Source organism: Uloborus diversus, chromosome 8 (assembly GCF_026930045.1).
Source record: "Uloborus diversus isolate 005 chromosome 8, Udiv.v.3.1, whole genome shotgun sequence".
NCBI lineage: Eukaryota > Metazoa > Arthropoda > Arachnida > Araneae > Uloboridae > Uloborus > Uloborus diversus.
The window spans coordinates 30,154,983-30,176,597 of NC_072738.1; the positions used below are offsets into that span (position 1 = coordinate 30,154,983).

Genomic DNA, 21,615 nt, shown 5'->3' on the forward strand with positions numbered 1-21,615 from the left:
ATGGGTAGTTGTGTATATGAATGTGTGTGTGGGGGGGGGGAGGGTATGGTGTATGTGTGTGTAGGCATATGTGTTCGTGTCTGTGTGCAGGCATGAATGTGTGGGTAGTTGTGTGTATGTGTTTGTGTATGTGTGTAGGTGTACGTGTGTGTATGTGTTTGTGTGTGTGTGCGTGCGTGTGTGAGTAGGACATGGATGCAACCTGGAGACGGTTTTCGCTGTAGGAGCAGCATCGTGAGGACCCGGTCGATGGTGATGCTGCAGAGGGTGGCGGTGGGAAAATAAAATCAAAGGACATCAAAACAGTCAAATAAGAACAATAAGCAATCATGATTGCTCAAAAAAAAAAAAAAAAAAATGTGTTACATTTAACAGCAATTTACTAAAGCGAAAAATTTACTGACTATGACCATATTACCAATTGTGACATTCTATACTGATCACGACTTTGTTACTGCATCAATATATTTTTAATCATTCTTATCTTTAATTAAGACTGTTTTTGAAAAATATGTTGTTTCTAAAATGTTAAACAACTTTTAATCATTTTGTAATTAATTCTATTTATCATATGTATTTTTGAAAGTAACATCATTTTCTCTTCAAAATTGTACTTAAAAAAATCATTTATATATTTTTTGAGCAATCACGATTGCTTATTGCTTTCATTTGACTGTTTTGAGGTCCTATCATTTTATTTTACCGCCAGCATCCTCTGCAGCACCACTGTCGACCGGCCGCCTCACGATGCTGCTCCTCTAGCGAAAACCGTCTCCAGATTGCGTCAATATCCTACACTTACACGCATACATACACGCACATACACACACACATACATACATGCACGTACACATACGCATACATATACGCACCTACACACATACACCTACGCACATACACACTCAAACACATACACACACAAACACCTACACATAGACACACAAACACCTACACATACACACACAACTACTCACATACCTACACACAACTACTCACTCACTCATACCTGCACACAGACACAAACACATATGCCAACACACACATACACATTCCCCCCCACACAACTACCCACACACTCATACCTGCACAGACACAAACATACCTGCCTACACACACATACCCCCATACACACAAACACACATACCCCCACACACACATAAACACAAACGCCTACACACACACACACACACGTGATTGCGAAAAACATAACTTGAATTCAAAAGGTCAAAATTCAAATTAATTTTTTTTCTTTAAATTGCAATCAACCTTAATTATGTACACAAAATGTTGATTTTGATGGTATTACTGTATTTTGTCAAAATTTCAATCAAGTCAACTGTAGTTCCGGATTTCTTAGTTGGATGGCGTTGGAAAGTCACTCCACATCTCCCACCAAAACCGAGAAGGTCTTGTTACCATCATTGAGCTATGAGTAGTAAGGAGAAGACATCACCACTGAAACTCCGCAGTGGAAGTGAAGCAACCGCGAAGATTCGCGGCCATCTTGTGGCTTTCATCGTACGCTTTCGACTCGATGCGCTGGTTGACTCAATGCCTTTGCTTTTGAACAATAATAGATAATTTATGGTTTTCTGAAGAGCAATAATCCAGGGTTTTTTCCCGTCAGTTTAATGAAAAGAAATGGTGGAAAATCGTTGCTCTAAGAATAAGAGCTCTTCAATTAATTCAAGAATTAAAATGCTGTTACTGTGCATATATTCTGTTTTGGTATAGGGTGTGTGTGTGTGGTTTTTTTTCAGAGCGAAGGAGGTTTTATCAAAAATAATGCTAAAAGCAGATTATAAAATTTATTTCCAACCGTCTAGTAATAATTTCAAGGCTCTTATATAAAGAACGGTGACTTTTTTTCGAACAAATCCTTTACGTATCGTGTTTGAAATAAATTTAAACCACTGGATATTTGAATACTTTATTCATCAAGTATTATGTAAAGTAAAATTAACTAAAACCAACGAAATAATTTGCATTAAGTAAATGTTCTCAAAAAGAGCTTTAAACATAATTGAAAGATGGGAATAAGAAAATGAATAGAGCCTTTTCCACTTGATTTGAATTACTTATTCCCAATTTATTTTTTGAAAAGGGAAGATGCAAATCAAAATGAATATTACAAATATTTATTTACTGAATACTTTAGGATTACATAACAAAAATATTACCTGGGTGTCAATGATTTAAATCATTTTTTAACTTAAACCCTGGAAATCTCCCTGAATTTTTTTAATTTTATTAGTTCTGAATTTTTTTAGTCTAACCCTCTTTCATTATATTGATTTTGTCCTAGGTGTTTTTCCTCACTTGACCATTTTTATTTAAATTATCTCTCTTTTACCACATTTTTTTTTCTTTTTTTTTTTTTGTGTCTGCACAATATTTTTTTCAATAAGTAGTCACTGGATTAAGGAACTTTTTTTATGAAAACAATGAGGGATTTTGTTGCACATAGATATAAAATGGGTGTGCAGAAAAATTCCATACTTTGTTGCTATACTGTGTGCATTTTTGTACACATTGGAAAAGATAAACTTATTAATACTGCTCCAAGCATAAATTGTTGTTAAAAAATTTAGAGTATGCTCATAAATTTATTTTTGAGAAATCATCAATCGAAGAGATTGAAGTTTATACATTTTTTGTTAACTATAATTGTAGATGGTCTCGGGACCAGTTTTCGAAATACTTTACCAGAAAGTGGGCAAATAAAATTGCCAGCTCTTTCCTACTGTAAAATATAATTTTTATACAAAAAAAAAAAAAATAACAAAGCTAGTGAAGATTAGAAAAAGGCATATGCTATAAGGCCAATTTGTTTATTTTCCTCTTTTTTTACCAATTTAAAGTGCACTAATATGTCATTTAAATTAAATTTGAAAATAATCATATGCTTTGTATTAAACAGATTTTTCATTATGTCATGAAAGCTTTTTACTGAAATACTCAAAATATAATAGTGGTAAATTTAGAAAAATATCAATATTAAATTTAATTATATTTTACAAATGTTCAAATTTTTTTTCTATAGAATCAAAAAAATCGGATTTAAATCAAATAAATCCGAATTTTTTTTATTATTTTCCAAAAAAAAAAAAAAAAAAAACAGGAATTTTTACTCTGGATATTACTTGTATCAATATAAAATATATTTTTCAGTTTTGAAAAGCACATTCCAGAGCAACAAAATGTGTTTTTGAATATTTATTCCAAAAAATAAAGGGAGTACAATATTTTACAATGTTTGAATCAAGGACAACATTACTTTTTGAAAACGTACAGGAAATAAAACCCTTATAATATTCCACTTCGACATAAAAAGGACTTGCGTAAAAGCATTGTACCACAGAAGTATAAATAAAAGGATTCAGAGCAATGTCGGTTAATTATAAATTAAATAACGCAAAAGAATATAAACATTACAGACGAGAAGGTTAAAAAAATGGTAATAAAAGAGCTCCCAAAAGACCTTGAGCAAGTAATCCACTACCGTATATACTCGCGAATAAGTCGAGAAATTTATTACAAAAAATGATGTTTAAAGTTGGAGGTCGACTTATACGCGGGTCAGAATTTCCGAAAAATTTTACCGATTTTTTTCTTTGAAAAAAACACTCAAAAACGTGATCATTTTCCCGATTTTGGTCCATCCCTTTTAAGCAGATGCTAAAGAAGTGAATACTTAAACATTCTGCTATGATTTTACATGGTCTGACTGGGAATAAAGAATAAATAATTACCGTAACTACGCAAAAAGTGCGGGGATCGCTGTTTTCGCGAATTTTCCCAATAGTCGCGAATTATTGCTCATTTTTTTAAAAAATAATATATAATATGGCTACAGCATAAAATTTTGTCGATATAAAATCAAAATAAAAGCATCAAGTAAAAAAATCGTAACAGCGAAATCGAACCATTTATAAAAATCGCAATTGCAAAAAGTGAACCCTTTTGGTGCAAAAGAATAAAAATCGGACGTTTTTTAACACAAAAATGTTCATTGCATTTCATTTTCCTCCATTTTATAACGTTTAAACTCAAAATTAGCGGCAAAACGCTACCGTTTTTCCAAAAAATAGAGACTCGACTTATACGCGGGTTTTCGATTTTTTCACGATTTTTCTTCTAGAAGTAGGGGGTCGACCTATACGCGAGTATATACCGTAAATGGACTTCTTGAAAAAAGATTGTACAAAAAAGGTACGAAAAAAAAAAAGACTTGATTAGCATTATAATTGCAAAATATAAAGCATTATAAATTGTAAGTTGCATTTTTATAATTTTCATAGCTACTTATAATATATACACTTTTATTATGTTAAAAATTTTGTTGTTTATTTTGCTCAATTAAAAAACATTTTACCAGTAGCACTCATTAATTATTTCTAGTATATAGCTATTGATTTGTTATTATTACAGATATTGTAAATTTTAAAAGGAGCAAAGAAATTTTCCCCGCTAAATAAAACACACCACTTCGCTCCACTTTCTTTCTTTGTAGGTCGACTTGTGCAGTTATAAGCTGAACAACTTGTCATGTTCAACTCCTGAACATCAGAAACACACCATGTTATGAAATGCAGTCTTTCAATGTTTTGAACACCACAAGATGGCTGCCAGTCAAAAGAACAGTTAACTAAGCTTCCGAAACGGCTTCAGCGTATCTCGCACATGTCGTCTCCTTATTACTCATAGCTCCATGGTTACCATTAGCCGCGTTCACAACTTACTCTTCGACCCGCTAATCCCCGCTCTAGCTCCGCAAAAAACCGATTGAAAAATTCCTCGTTTCCATGTAAAAACAGGTTCTCCCAATATACCATATGAAGCGGTTTTTACCCAGCATCCTTAGCGGCTAGTAGACGAACTTGTTTCGCGTAATGCATTCTGGGTAAAAACACCGCTTTCACTCCAGAAGCTAGCAGGAGGAGAAAAAATCCACATTTTCCACCGCAAATAACCGGAATGGGGTGAAAAGCAGGTTTTTTCCGGAGTCGAAAGTGTCCATGGAAGCGGCCCTATTTGGAGGAGAAGTGGAGGAGTTGTCTTCAGTTGTCTTATTCGTTTTTTGTTCATGTGCTTTGTGTCGTCATTATCGCGTCAGGATAGCGTTTCCGAACATGCATTGCTATGTGATTTCCCATAGTCTAGCTGTATTCTATCTGCCCTGATAGTCTGTAAACGCTATACTATTACACCCTGTATAACGCCCATTGCAAATTCAATCTGGCTCCAATTTTTTCTCTTTCATCAAGTGACTCATCTCCATATATATATATATATATATATATATATATATATATATATAAGAGGCAATGATCCAGAAACGAAGTCATCAACAATGAAACTCGCGCCACGGCATGATAATTTGATAATATGTTTTAGTAACGTTTAACACGCAGTGAAAGGCTCTATTTTTACAAGGCTGAACTCGATCCAGCAACTTAATAGTTTTACTGGTAATACTGTGTCATTTCAGAGCAGAGGCGGCGAGTGGGGCTGATAAGTGCAGGGGCAAAATTTTTTTAGGAAGTTGAAGACTATTTTAGGGTTTTTGTGTGTTTGGGTGACTGTTCTCCTGTGTACATGTTTTGGAACTGTAGTTTTAAAAACGCCGTTTTTGTAGAATTTTGTTAACGTTTGGGGATCAGAAAGGAGTTTCCAGTGTTGTTCCCGCAATGTTTTCTAAAAATCAAGTTACTTACTATTAATAATGATAGAAACAATAAAATTTGAACTGTCTTTGGTAGAAATTGTGTCAGAAAGGCTCTTTAAGGAAAAAAATTTTTAAGCTGATGTCGTAGAGACGCAAACTAAGGCCATCTTTAGCAAAATTAGAGCAAAGGGTTTGGGGTTCGCTCCCAGAAAGTTTGCAAAGTTTAAAACGTTTTTTAAACGTCTTTTTAAAACGTTATTTCAGACTTCTGTTTTTATTGACTTAAGAAGGAACAAAAGGGTTTCAAGGTTTTCCAAGTATTTTTTTTTTTTTCTTTTTAACTGATGAAATCCTAAGAACTCAGTTTTGAACTTCCTGCGGGGACTTCAGAAAAAAATCTCCGGATTTTTTTTTTTTTTTTTCTAAATTGGAATCTTAAAAACTCAGTTTTACGCTATCTACGGGTTTTCTCTTCCTGATTTTTTCCTCTGAAACTGGAGTTTCTATAATGCAAATTTAGGTCATCTTTGACTGTAAAGGAAGGAGGGATGGCTCGGAGATTTAAAACTGAAGTTTTTTACAATATTTGGTGATGTTCGGGTAATTTCGCCCAATCATAACGTTGAATTAATCTTTGATGATGAAAAAAGTGCGCTGGCAGTCGCCTCCCCCCCTCCCTGGAGTTCAGGGTTAATCCACTGGAGTTTGGGTTAAATTTTCAGCTCTCAAAATATCATCAAGCAGGCTAGCTTCGTTCGAATGTTGAAGCAATTTTCACCCGTCATACAATGACGAGCGATTTTCAAGTTACAAATATTTTTTAAAAAATCATTTCATGCCAAATTTAACTTGAAATTATATTTGTCAGCAGTTTAACAAGAATAAAATAATAGTTTAAAAAACTAAAAAAACACGCTTTCGTAGCAAAATGAACTAAAAAGTGAAAAATAATATTTGGATGATAGTAGTTGACCAATTTCCTAATTTTAATGTAATACAAAAAAGCGTGGGGTGCTGTCTATTAACATTTTTGCTTGGACAACAAATGGTGGAAATTCAAGACAACTGATAAGAAGCCCCCCACGCTTTTTTGTATTACATTAAAATTAAGTGATTGGTCAACTACTTATCATCCAAATATTATTTTTCACTTTTTAGTTCATTTTGCTACGAAAGCGTGTTTTTTTAGTTTTTTAAACTATTATTTTATTTTTGTTTTCTAGTCTTATGTTGCAGAATTATCAGGTGACGAAATTATTCATAAAACGAGTGCGAGGTAATATCTTAAAGTTAAAACAAGGGCACCCCGATGGGAAGCTACTGAGTCATCGATGTAGTTTGCGGAAATCATATTTATATTACTTTGAAAATTTGAGATGCATTTGAATAAAAGTTTTGTTCAACAATGGGCTGATCAGCAATGAATTTCCAATTGAAGGCTCACCTAAATTTTGGCATGAAATTAGTTAAAAACAATTATATTTCATGTTCTAATTACCTTGGAACATTGGAACAAATTTTGTCTGATACAGGAAAAAGGTTTTTGTTGATATTTTAAAATAATTTTTGCGAGCATTTTTTAATGTATTTTTTTTAATTTTTTCTTTTTCACATTGTTGGATTTATGCCAAAATATTGATTAAAATTAGAGGAAACTAACAATTAAAAGAGTTAATTAATTAATTTGATTATAGAATATTGCATTGTCATCGGGTCTGAGGTCGCGTGCCAAATTTCAAAAGAATCCGATCGCAGGAAGTGGGCGAAATTTGAGCTGCAAGATTCCGTTACAAGATACATACATACATACATACATACACATACATACATACAGGTGAAGCTAATAAAAGCGTGGTAAAAAAGGCGAATAAGCTTTGTTAGGAACATGGGGCACAACGGTCTGAAAAGTATGCCAAAAAGTACTATGAAACAGAAAAAAAAAGAAAATTCTTTATTTGCAATGTAAAACACGTATTGAACCACAATTGATAATTAAAAAAAAACAATATTAACTTAACTCAAAGGAAATTTAAACAATCAATCGTCACATTCGGGACGCTAGTACGTCGCTATTTTCTGTTTTTTTTTTTTTTTTTTTTTTTTTTGCCAGTTTTTTGCACAGTTCATGTACACGAGCAGAGGAATCTATTTTCTGTCTAATCTTAATAACGCTAATTATATCCAATTATATCCTTGTTAGAATACAATTTTCAAACCACAGGTATAATCTGGTAGGTAGATAGTCACGTGAAATAAGCTAAGTTAAGTAAGGAAATGTATGTTTTCCTGTATACTATTTATTTTGTGGAATAAGGCTGACGTTTACGAATTCAGACAGAAGAAAATGTTTGGAATTTTTCATGGAAGTCATTGTGAAAGGCAATTATCATTCCTTCGCAACTTTTACGCTAAAAAGCATCGCCATACCTTTAAATATTTCGTAACAATTGAATGAGCGGATATTTCGCCGGCGACATTTTGGCCGCAACATTTTCGACGTATACCATCATATGAAAACCTATGAAAAGAGCTTTAAAGTGACACCCAGCACGACTCTAGCTCCCATAGGAGCTGGAATTTTATTCAATACGGGGATGAAGTCATATCTGTAATTTTTGTAGAAAGCTTTGAGGTTAGAGGCTCGTTGATTTGAAGCGGAAGGACCCAAATTGTTTTTTATGAAAAAAACCTCTAGAAATTTTGTTATGGTTTTATTTGATTCCGCGTGAAGAAATACATCTAAACAACACCAGCCCCCCTTAAAAAGAAAAAAAAAAGGAAGGAAGAAGCGCACAAGCGGAAGTCGAACACTCTTCAGCTTTTATTTAGATTAGAAGAGAAAATAAATCCATAGGATTTTTTTCAGGACTAATTTTTGAGTTCATGCAGGCGCGACACATTTGTTCCCGCCCACGTATTTAATGTTGTATTAATAGATCTCCACATTGATAACAAGTAATAAATTTTTTTATAAATGCACCAAAATGTAAAGTTTAAAAAACTGGAAGTAATAATAAGTAAAGTATAACGCTAAACTTATTTTAGATCATCTGTGAAACAGGAAAAACTTTTTTTAAATCAGGCGTGAAAGGATCTCAGTCTTGACGATTGAATGATAAGGGAATTAATTTTAACCGCACAAATTCTAAAAACATAAATTTTGTATATATATCTGTTTATTAACCAAACCAACGTATAGTTAATTGGTTTGGTTGTAGATGGCGCAATAAAACATGCTACTAACGCAGGCTAGTTTTAGTTGCGTCATTTTAAAGTAAAATCAGTAACTACTTGTACAAACATATGTGTTAGCCTACTCATAAATACCTTTTCATTCGTGATCCAACGTCATTGTTAAAGTTTTTCACGACAGATTATAACAAGTTTAAATGGAAGACACGAATTTTTGTTTTTCAGCAAAAGCAAGAAACATTTTAAAAGAATTTCTTTTAAGGTTGTTTCAAATACACAAAAAGTAATCAAAAGGGAATTAGATTTATCTTAGAATTTAGACCAAGCAGGATAGCTTATTTATATCACTGTGACGATATCTCTGGTTCTTTTGAAATTGTCATCGCAGCCATCCACTTAGGGATTGGTTGTTCAATGCTATGTAGCCCTCTCTTATCCCTTTGAAATTCTAATACAAAAGTAATCACACAACCTTTATATTAAAATTCAGCTTCAGTTTTTGACACAAAATATTTAAAATTCTTTGAAGAATTTTAAGGATTTTGAGAGATTTACCATCATTCAAACTCTAACACAAGAAAATATGCCATTTCTACAATGATATAAAAGCAGTGGCAAAAGTTGACTTGCGTCCAGAAATTTTTTCACTATAATATAAAACCATCTAAGGAAATATGATAACTCAAGATTAGCAAAACTTTGTTTTATCAACCTACCCATGTTTCAAGAAACTATCTCATTTGTTCTTAAGTTATTTAAAGAACGGATTCTTCGAAAGGGTTCTCATATCTTCTTAAATTTTAACTGCTTCTTAGATATACGAGTATTTGTTTTAATTAAAATTAGGAAGTTATTTGGGGCAAGCGGTATTTCACAAAACCACACTTTAGTCCTTGAAATAAGAGTGTGATATACTTTGTTTGCTTGTACTTAATGAAAATACAAATGGAATCTTTGATTTCATTTCGTTTTTCACTGCCATTCACAACTTTTGAACCAATGTATTTAGACGAATGGATATGAACCATTAGGGCCATTTTCCCTAAACAGTGAAATTCGGACAGGTCAAGGAACGGTATATACTGTGACAGGGGAATGATACTAAGAGGAAATAATGCATTTTACTGATGGTATTATAATTTCTGTGGGAAAAGGAAACACTAATTTTGAAATTTAAAAAGATCCAATGCTGTGATGTGCAAAAAAGTAGTTATTGTGGTCATTTGTTTCCTTGCATGTGACAGGGGAAAGACGACAAGGGAATGACAACCAATGTCACTTAAAGTAAGGTAGAAAAAGTCTGTATAAACAATAATCAATCACTTATAGAGTGATTCTTACAAAATTAAATTAATTGTCAGAGACAGGGTAATGACAGTCATTAAAAATACTTAGCAAGATTTACCTTGAGATCACCCAATTACACTTGACTCCATGCATTTTTTTTTCAATAGCAACCATCTAAGATTATATGAAATACACCGCCAGCTCAGTCTTTTCCAGCCGAGGACTGTAATTTCGTGCTTATTTGCACTCATCAGCTTGGTATAGGAAAGTGACTGAGCTGGAGGTGGAAAACCTCTAATGGAAACCAAGAGTGCCGAACAAACTGGTAGCTAATATAGAATTAGTGCATACCGAACGAGTGACCGAAGCAATGGTTCGATTCAACTCGAGGATTGAAAACAACGCATGGTATATTCAGTAAATTACCGGGGGCCCAATAACAGCAGTCCTCGGCTGGAAATGACTCAGCTGGCGGTGTATTTCATGTATTTCTGCTTTAGCCCTGGCTATTGGGCCGGTAATTTACTGAATATACCATGTCTTGTCTTCAATCCTCGAGTTGAACTGAACCATTGCTTCGGTCACTCGTCTGGTCTGTGCTAATTCTATATTACGCTTGATTTTCGTAACTTGATTTTCTAAACTTTTGTGCACCATTTTTAGTTTTGCTAATAAACATACAGTTTACCGCATTATTCTATACATCTTTGTAGTAGAGATATTTAATTTTGAAATCAGGGCTTATTCGCTGAAGACCCTGTATGTTAGAAAGTTGAACTGTGATCAAATGCCTTAAGTTACAAGTTTTAATCATTTTCAGAACTGTTCAATGTGAAAAATGTACCAAGACTTGTTTTCTTTTTTACTAAAGACAATAAATAATAATGTACAAAATTGTATCCACAAAAATGCACAAAACACGGGGGGAGAATCAGCAACTGGAAACAAAAAGGGTGTCAATGTTTTCCCCTCGGGATCCATTTTTCACCGCGTTGCACGCTGGGCTAAGGGTACCAGTTTTTCACCCGTTTTAAGGGTGCACCGTATTAAGTACCGCTGGTGAACAAGATTATCACCCTTGAAAGGTGCCAAATGCAGCCTTTAGTTTTGACAGTGTAGCGTTAATAGTTGACTACTTTTTCTTCTCTTAAAATGAATCTAACCAGTAAAACAGTTAAGTGACCGGCACCAGATCTAATTCAGCCCCACCAAAAAAAACAAAAAAAAACATTTCCCTGCATGTCATTACCAAAAAAAAAAAAAAAAAATTATTAAATTATCACGCAGTGGCACGAGTTTCATTGTTAGTGACGTCACAGTGGTTACTCGATCAGTGAATTTGCTGTTATGTATATGAGGATGATGCAAGACACATCAATAAGCAAGCAGTGGCGTAACTAGCATGGGTGACACCCGGAATGGTAATTTGTAGAGTCACCCCATCCCCCTTAATACCTGCGGAAAAGAAAATAAAATTATAAAAACATGAAATTCATGCAATTTTCAGAAGCAACTGCATTTGTGTTATAACAAATTTTTAAGTGGGCTAATGTACAAAAAATAAATAAAAGTTGGGAAGGGGACTGCGGGTGTATACCTTCCGAAATTTTTTCAAATTTGCAGTCTTGAAAATCATTTTAGCTTGATATTTTTCAAAAACTTGCAATTTTGCAATTCCACTTAGAGTGATACCAGAGGCGGACCGTCCCCCCCTCCCCCCGTAGTGCCGCCACTGAAACAATGGATATTGGTAATATAATACGCGGTTATACGCCTGATGCAATGAATACATCACTCGTACCGTGTATGTTGCCTGCCAGCACAGCCTTATGTGGATTAAATGTGTACTGTATTAAGTAGTGCTGAGAACCGCTATTGCTTTGCAGTAGATCTTACTTCTAGATGTTTTTTTTTCCTAAAATAATTGTTTCTTTTAATGAAATTATTTTTATATTTCATAAATCATTTAACAGCCTGTAAGTGATGTTAATGAAACATGAAATAAGCTTTTAATATAAGCGAGTTTGGCAATAAACAACAGAGTTACTATTGATTATATACTATTTGATGTTTTTTTTTGTTTACTTGGTGAAACATTTCAAATTGCAGACGAAACCGCTTCACTCGCTAAAGAGTTTTTAAGCAGGCCCGGACTGGCTCCTGTTCAGGTTGTCGGCTAGGTGCTGAAAAGGGGCCCCATAAAGGGGGTCCGGGGGCCCTCCCCCGGAAAATTTTGAAAGTTAGGTGTTCAGAAATGCCATTTTGCTCTATTTTGGGACTTGTACAGTTACTGAACATAAGGTACAATTTTATGTATAAAAAATATATTTTTAAGAATTTGCTTCACCTACTCTTCATTAAAACGAATTTTCATTCTGTATTTACAATATCTAAATTGTATGAAACTTGTAAAAAATGATAATAAACTACCAAGTACAATAAGTAACGAACAGGTCTGCAAGTCAGCCAAAAGTACTTACTGCAGATGCATCTATTTTTAAAATCAGTATAAACCATAAGTGTGTGAATACAGTTATATTCAACAATTAAATAGAGAAGTTACTTCGCAGGATCAATGGGTAGTAAAAATTAGAATTATATTTGCTCAACGTTATTTTTTATACATAAATATATATTGCTATCGCTAAAATATTTTCAGGAATAGAAAATTGATTTACATTACAATTTAAAATTATACATACTTGACCCTATAGAAAATAAGAAATGAGAATCATGTGCTTAGAAACGACATTAGGCTTTATTGTGGGACTTTTAACGTCATTAAACTTAAGCTACATTCCTATATGTGAGGTTTTGTTTGACGTACTCTTCATCAAAACGAAATTTCATACGATATTTACAGTATCAAAATTAGATAGAACTTGTAAAAATTGATAATAAACTTCATGGTACAAGTTACAATGAATAACGAAAAGGACTGCAAGTCAGGCAAAAGCACTTACTGCAGAAACATCTATTTTTAAAAGAGTACAAAACAAAACATGTGAGCGTTTAAATATGATATAAACAATGAAAGTATTAGAAAACAATGAAACATAATATTCGCACAACGTCATTTTTAATACATAAATATATATAACTATCGTTAAAATATTACCAAGAATAGAAAATGGATTTATATTACAATTTAAAATCATATGTATATATATATATATATTAGCTTGGCCCTATGAATAATAATGAAGTGAGTTATGTGCTGAGAAATGCTATTATGCTTTATTTTCAGTCTTTTAAAGGCTCATTAAACGCAAAGCTACATTCTTACATATAAAATATATATTCTGAGGTTTTGCTTGACCTACTCTTCATCAAAACAAAATTTCATACTAGATTTACAATTTAAATATTAGATAAAACTTGTATATATATTGATAATAAACTACGTGGTACAATGAATAACTAAAAAGGCTGCAAGTCAGCCAAAAGTATTTACTACAGAAACATCTATTTTTTAAAAGGGTACAAAACATTAGTGTGTAAATATAATTTAAACAATGAAAATAAAACAGAGAAACTGCTTTGCAGGATCAGCGATTAGTAAAATCTGAATGATATTTGCTAAATGGTTTTTTTATGCATAAATACATATTATTATTATTATCTATGAAACAGACCTTTGAACTTCGAAAACATCAAGAACAGAAAAATGGATTCATCAGAATTTAAATCTATATGTATGTACGTACATTATAATAATAAAAGTAACATTTATTTCAATTGAAATACATAAAATAAGTTATGTAATTTAAAACGCAATATTAGGCATAGTTAAAATAAAAGATAAAATTCATCCAGATTTAAGATTAAAAAATTTCATAGAAAGAAAAACCTAAATGTATAGTAAAAAGGGAATAAGTAGCAAAAATTTGGATAAAATATACATTTAAGTTAATGAAAAACTCTGAAGAGCTTATTATAGCAAACTTATCTGTGTTGTTCGCCGAAAAATAATAAATTTGAAAATAAGGAAAAAAAATCACTAATATTGCTGTAGTTACTGTACAATAATCAATATCTGAATAATCAGTCATCCCAACAGCCAACAGCTTTCTGGTAAGTTCTTCACTGGTTTTGGCTACTTCATCTACAGGGTGTCTCAAAAGGTCGTTTACAAACTTAACATGCTGGTCTGTCATATCATGATGAACAAGATTTACATAGGAACATGTGTTCGCAAACGCAAAGCTGGCGCACTCCATGCACACAAAGTCAGACACTAACGGATGCACAACATGTCACATATCTATTATACAAAGACGGTTTTATACAACATTTTAGTCTTTTAGGAAAGCTTAAAGCAGTTGCTAAAATTTGAGTCCTGCCAGCTCTCATAATTACGTTGCAACGACAACGCAGCGATCAGAGAAATCTTGTCAGAATGGATCGTTATTACGACGGTCAGTACTTCGTTCGTTGCGACGGTGTCTGACAGTTAAAGGCAGCAAATTTCAACAACAGCTATAAGCCTTCCTTGAAAACTGAAATGTTGTGTAAAATCGTCTTTGTGTAATAAATATGCGACATGTTCTGCATCCGTTAGTGCTTGACTTGGTGTGCGTAGTGCGCCAGCATTGGGCTTGCGAACGTATGTTACTATGTAAATCTTGTTCATCATGATATGGCAGACCAGCATGTTAAGTTTGTAAACGACCTTTTGGGACACCCTGTATAATTTGGTTACTATCCAACTTGTAAAATATATCCCTTTCGACATTCATGAATAGCAGGTTTGACAGGAGATCTTGGCTTAGAGTAGATCTAAGTCGATTTTTAACAATTTTTAACTTCGAAAATGTTCTTTCACACGTAACTTGCGTACAAGGTATAGTAAGTGCAAACTTGTACGCAACATACAGATTTGTAAAAAGTCCTGACTGTGTAAGTTCATAAAGAACAGAAAATGCACAAGATAAACACTGGAAGCAGAGCTTTTTGTCAGAGCAGTAAACATAATCAGTTTCTTCCGCTTATTCCTCAGATCCTGACTCAATATCGGCATCTTCACTGCTTAGCTTTTCTTCTTTGCTTAGTTTGTCTTGCATTTTTTGAAAAAATAATTACAGCATTAGTAATTATTCATTTGTATCACTTGCTTAAAAAATAATAAGTCAGTCCTACTGTTGTAACCAAAGTGTCCGATTTACCACATCGCAAACACGACAACTGTGAGGGGCCCCGAGCCACGACATAGAGGCCCCGAAAGGAATGTTCTCCCTTTGCTTATTTTAAGAAATATTGTCAAAGAGGCCCCAAACCCCTAAATCCACCTCTGCGTAACAATGACTTTAAAACGACGAAAAGGGAAAGCATACTCATTTATAATAACTTTTATTTTAATCTCATAAGCATTTTTCATGTTTTTTTAAATCATTTTGTTTAGATACTTACACTTTGAAACCTTTTTTTTAACACAAGTGTAAATTGAAGTATTAATAATTTTCTAAAAGTAGTAAAGAAGTTGAGTTGCAACATTTTTTTTTTTTTTTTTTTTTTTTGAAGTAGTTGCAGCTACAGAAAGTTACATTTTTGATGAAGTAGTTCACTAATTGTAGTAACTACAAAGCAATGTTATTTTCCGACCACTAATTGAGTGTAATTTAGAACTAAGCGAAGCTAAATAGTTCCAAAAGTCTGCCTAAGCTTTATTAAGTTTACTGGGGGTGGGGGGAATAAGTGTTGTTGGAAATCCGCTACAATATAATAAGAAGTGAATATCAGAAATAACTATTATGCTTTTTAAGTGAATATCAGAAATAACTATTATGCTTTTTAAGTATGGTGTTACGCCTGGATTAACTTTCGTGTATTCAAAAAAAGATCATCATTATGGAGATTCTTTCTCCAGATTTAATATTTACATCTCCATCTCGCTACTGTGTGATATGAAACAATTCAAATGCTTTAAAATTTTAGCTACAGATTTGGTGTCCTGCCAGTGAGTAGCTAGTCTCAAAATGACAGATAGCAGTGCATAAAATTGTTGAGTTAATCTAAAGAGAAAAGATAATTTTTAGCAAGAAGGCGAGTTCTGGTTCTAATCTATGTCTAATTCCAGAAACTTCTTTCATATGATCTGCTTCCAAGCTTCCAACGTCTGGTGTCCACATGTTTTAGAGTAACAATTTGACAATAAGAGAAAAACATACCTCCCTCCCCACATGAAAGTCGATTTCCGTCTGATAACGGATGAAAGGTTTTTACAGTCCCTCCAGGGAAAACACCTGGGGACTCACGTCCGAAGGTAGTTCTCGCATGCCGATGCTTCAATGAGAAAGATAAAAGTTTAAAATACCGATAGCCGCTTGTTTCGCTCCTTGCTTTAACTCCCACCTTTGCCTGACAGAGCAACAGAATGAGCGGTGAATAAAGCTGCCGCGAGGGATGAAACAAGAAGTAGTACGTCGCAGTGTGCTGACATTGAGTTTTCACTTCACGGGGCCCCCAGCACATCCATTACTCAAACATTTATTTAAAAAAGGGAAAAAAAAAGTTTTTTTTTTTTTTTCGAAATCGAAGAGAACATGCCACTGAACTTTTGACAAAATATCTGTCCTGAAAAAAAAAACGTTTAGTTTTACCAAAGTAAAAATCATATCGGTGAGAGTAACACGCAAAAATTAGTCAACAGCTTATGATATGGAAAATGTTCAATTAAAAATTATTCGTTTATGAGAAAAATTTATGCTTTTGTTCTCCTAAAGCATACCAAATTATTAGAACCTGATTCCCGATTACTGAATTGGCTGCGTCCTAGGGGCCCCCAAACCAGGGCCTGATTAAGGTATCAGGGGGCCCTAGGTCATATACATTTTCGGGGCCCCTGTTTAGTCAACCCTTGAAATTTTAGCCAGTGCCAAAAACTGTTTTACCTATTAGTTTTTTAAAAAATTGCAATTTGGGGACCCCTAAAAAGTCAGGGGCCCTAGGCCATGGCCTAGTTGGCCTATTCAGTAATCAGGCCCGCCCCAAACGGCTAAAACTGTTTGTCAAAGGCTAAAATTGTAAGGTTTACAGGTTTGGGGCCCGTTGGAATGCAATTTTTTGGGGCTTCTTTATCTCTCGAAGAACCATGTAAATCATTAAACTTGTGCGTGCATCATGCATTTATGATTCATCTTCGGCGTCGCTCATTATTGTGACCGGGTAAAGTCGCTACTAGCAGTATGAATAAAAGTTTTCCCTTAACGAAATTTTTTAAGTTAATATTTTTTTTATCATTTTTTTTAAAATGCGTGTATTTTTCATATAGTTGTTTTGTTATGCACATCTTTTAGTTGTGACCCTTCGGAAAGATGGGGCCCTAGTCACAGGCGGAGTTGGCCTGCGAGGTAAATAGGCCCTGATTCACGCACTCCCCCACCCTCGGAAAAAAAAAACAAAAGTTTACGAAGCAAATTCAAAGAGATGGAAACCCAGTTGAGACAAAACTGACTTTTGAATAGGCTTACTAGGCGTGGCGAAGTCCTAAGGCCGCCACTCTTTAGGGGCCCCAAAACGGTTGACACTTTTTATGCTCATGCAGAAATTGTAAGGTTTAAATACATAGGAGCCCCCCTCCCCCGAAAAAGCGTTTGGCCTAGGGTCCCCCTGATATAATAATGGGGTCCTAAGAGGAGGGGCCTAAAAAGTTATATTTGCCCTGCGGTCCCACCTGGAACCACAGGGCAGAACCTTGTGTGCTACAAATATGAAACTAGCAAGACCGATTTTGGAAAAAAAAAAAGTGAAGAATATGATCAAAATAGTTGCAAAAAAAAAAGAGATCGCGCAAAAATTTTTCCTCCCCGTTTAGGGGCCCTCGGCGATCGCCGACTAGCCGACCTGGCCAGTCCGGGGCTGTTTTTAAGCAACTATAAATCTAATTTGCTGTTTTGGCGAATAGTTTCAAATTCCAAAGAAACTTTAAGAGGTTTTTTTGAAAAAATATGTACTCATTTTAGTAAATGAAAAATGATCATTTCACATGGGGGGGGGGGGGGGCGTCGATTTTTTTTTATTCAACGGACTTCTTTCAAATTTTTAGCACGGGTATCGCTATGCGGGTACTACTATTATTAAATTAATCTCATTAGATTTTTGCGGCAAATAAACGTTACCAATACTAATCCACAGTAACGCCAACTATAAACACGTGTAACTGAGATCGCTATATATATACAAAAGGGGGTCCCAAAATTAACGCAAGATTTGAATTTGCCGCCATTTTTGCAATAAATGGTTGGCAACCCTGAAAAAAGAACAATTTGACAGCTGAGAGTTTAGGGTAATCAAAAATGGAGCGTTTATACGATACAATAACGCGCTTTCATTATTGAACAATTGTTTGAAAAATAACGAAAGTTGAATCTGGTCAAGCAGTTACTGTTATTGGCATTCGGTATCGCAACACGGTAATGCACGGGTGGTTGTGGGCTTGTTGTCATAGACCTTTGAATTCAAATAACCGCATAAGAAGAAATTTAAAAATGTTAAATCACACGATCTAGGGTGCCAATTCTGATGACCGAAATGAGAGAGTACGCGACTAGGAAATGCCTTATGCAGTAATTGAAATGTTTCACTCTCTCTAGCTGTATGGTACAATAACACCCCATTTTTACTAACCCTAAACTCTCAACTGTCAAATTGTTCTTTTTTCATGGCTGCCAACAATTTATGGAAAAAATGGTGGCAAATTCAAATCTTGCGTTAATTTTGGGACACCCTTTATATATATATATATATATTTTTTTTTTTTTTTTTGAAACGTTTTTCAAATAAACTATTTTATAATTTGATGGAGCATTAAGATACGCTTTTTGTATTTCTTTAGGAAACCTCTTATGAGACAAGTAAGATGTCATGGGATGAAGCAAGAGTTTTTTGCAGCGCGTTTGGCGGAAATTTGGCGAGTTTTCATAACATGGATGAAGAAAGAGTTGGTCTGAGGTACATATAACTTTTCTTCTTGATGTTTTCCCTTTTTTTTTTCCTATGTTTAATAGGAAATTTTCTATAAACAGAAATTTCAACGAAAAGAGTTAGCGCTTTTGCATGATAACTCGAAAAGTCTTTTGCATGTGGTAACAAAAAAGGTATGGAATTTTTCAGAATGAAATAATGCAAAGCATGTATTGTTTCCCTAAAATCGAAACTTTTGATGGTTAAAGATCCTTAGACCCCTTAGGCCTTGAATCTGTTGATTATGAGGCGTAGGTGGTTCTAGTTGAATGCAACGGTGCTTAATTGCGCATTTTAGATCCATTTCAATTGCCTTTTCTTACAGCTAATGTGATCAGACCCGAAAAATGTTTTACGATCTTTCTACGTGATCAAACAAAAGTGCTATAAACGAAATTTAGCATTTATTTGTGAGGTACCACTTTAAAATGTGTGCATACAATTACGCATATTCATTTTTAATTAATTATGTTTTGTCCATATACTTATTATCTTATATTTAATTCTCTTTTAGTTTTCAATATGGCTCTCTAAATCATCCTTATTGGATTGGATTAAGTCTTGACCCTGATACTGGAGGTACGTTTTTATTCTAGATTAAAAGTTATTTCTGTCTTGACACACACACACACAACATTACTATAAATGACATTAAAATTTACAATTTAGACCATTGAGGCAGTGAGGAGCAAAGGGATGAAAGAAACAAAATTAAAAACTTAGAGATAGCTAGTACAAACGGTAGGAAAACCTCGCCTCTGTCTTGGGGCAAGATATAGTACTAGTAGCTCTGGTAGGTGCTGCTATACAGCATGATTTGTAAAAAAAATTTAGATGAAAGTCTACCTAGGCATGGTAGACCTAGGACCTAGGACCAAAGTCTACCAAAGACCTTATCTTTAAACGCGTTTTATTCAAAACTTGATAATGTCCACTTACATCCCTTTGCTTCTTACTGCCTCAATTCTAGTTTTTCAACCTCCTTTTTTGGTGGTAATATGCCATGACATCTGTACACACACATGTATTGAGTATCTAGCATAACTCAAAAACGTTTAGCTGTAGACATAAATTTTCTTTGTAGGACCTGTACAGCTTATTTTTGCAATTCCCTTTTGCAGTAATTTTTGTTGTAATAGGATTTTCAAAACATCTTTTTCTCATTTTTTGTTTACATTAAATCAATATATTTTCGAGCCATTTTTCATCCCTAGCTACATTTTCCATGGCATTGCTAAATCCATTACTTGTAATAAGTGAATATTTCATGGCATTTCATGAGTGTTGGCAACTCTGACCAACTAATTCTATCATTATTTTGCTGGGCGCAGTAAAAGAAGTTTTAAACGGGCAACATATGTAAACTTCGGGGGTCACTTATGGCCCGCGGGCCATTGATTGGGCACACTGGCTGAAAAGTATTTCTTTTCTCCGTAGATTTTATAGTTAGGATAACTGTAATGCATTTGATTATCTGCATTGAAATCAGCATGTAATCTAACAGATATGTTTGTGCAGATTACCGTTGGAGCGATGGAAGTCCTTTGGACTACCAAAATTGGGCCCCCGGGCACCCAGACGACAAGGACAAAACTCTCAAGTGTGTAGCTATGGACGCCAAAAACAAACACTGGGTTTCCAGTTTATGTGGAGTGAGAAGTTGGTTTGTCTGCAAAGCACCGAAGCGTAAGTACCTAGTCAAATGTATAGGGTGATCCAAAAGTCCAACCAACAGGGGGAACCAACTTTAAAATTGAATAATTCGAAAACGAATGAAGATAAAAAGATGCTGTTTTCACTGAACGAATTGAAGAAAAAAAAAGAAAAAAAAAAAAAAACAGTGTTTTGTGTGGCAACGAAACAGAAATAGTTATGTTTTCAACCAACATATGGCGCTATAGCTTTTTATTTCTCCATAATTCATATAATACAGTTTAATTAAACGGGATTTCTCCACTTTGGACAGCATTTCAATGCATATTAGCTTCGGCTACCATTACCTGCTGCCGTTGCTCCTTTTTATAACGTTCGTTTGCTTTGCATGGTCCTAGATCAGAAATCCGAGAGCTCCATCTATTGGTCACCAACAGAACTGTTTTCGGTTGATTTCCAGACAAAATCCGTTTTTTTCCCTATCCGTTTAGGCCTTGACTTTTGGATCAACCGGTATTTTGCTCTATTCAGGAACAGGCAATTTGGGTTAACTCGGGGGTTGGAGAGCAAATGGAGAAGATGGAGGAGTCTCTTAGTGAAGTAATATCTCCCAAATTTTCATTTAAACAACAAAAATTCCCAGAAAGGGATTTTTCAGTGACTAGAACTTTTAGAAAATCCCATCCATGAAACTATTGCTATCCTTAAAACGAAGCCTTTTGAGACACGAGTATGAAAATTGAATATATCTGTTTAACTTTGAAACATATCTATATAATTTTCCTCCTTTTCTAAACTTTTGTTTCCCAAAACTAACGTTAAAATGTTCCTGATTTTTCTCTAAGCTTCTTACA

At 34.2% G+C, this 21,615-nt stretch overlaps 1 protein-coding gene across 1 annotated transcript in view; it reads left to right on the forward strand.

Annotated features, from left to right (window-relative positions):
- The window catches only part of LOC129227526 (macrophage mannose receptor 1-like), a 147,018-nt gene that overhangs the window by 87,951 nt on the left and 37,452 nt on the right, over window positions 1–21,615 (forward strand). The window contains exons 8-10 of the mRNA XM_054862101.1: window positions 18,981–19,096; window positions 19,623–19,687; window positions 20,627–20,794. Of these exons, the coding sequence (XP_054718076.1) occupies window positions 18,981–19,096; window positions 19,623–19,687; window positions 20,627–20,794 (349 nt within the window). The remainder of the gene's footprint in view (window positions 1–18,980; window positions 19,097–19,622; window positions 19,688–20,626; window positions 20,795–21,615) is intronic.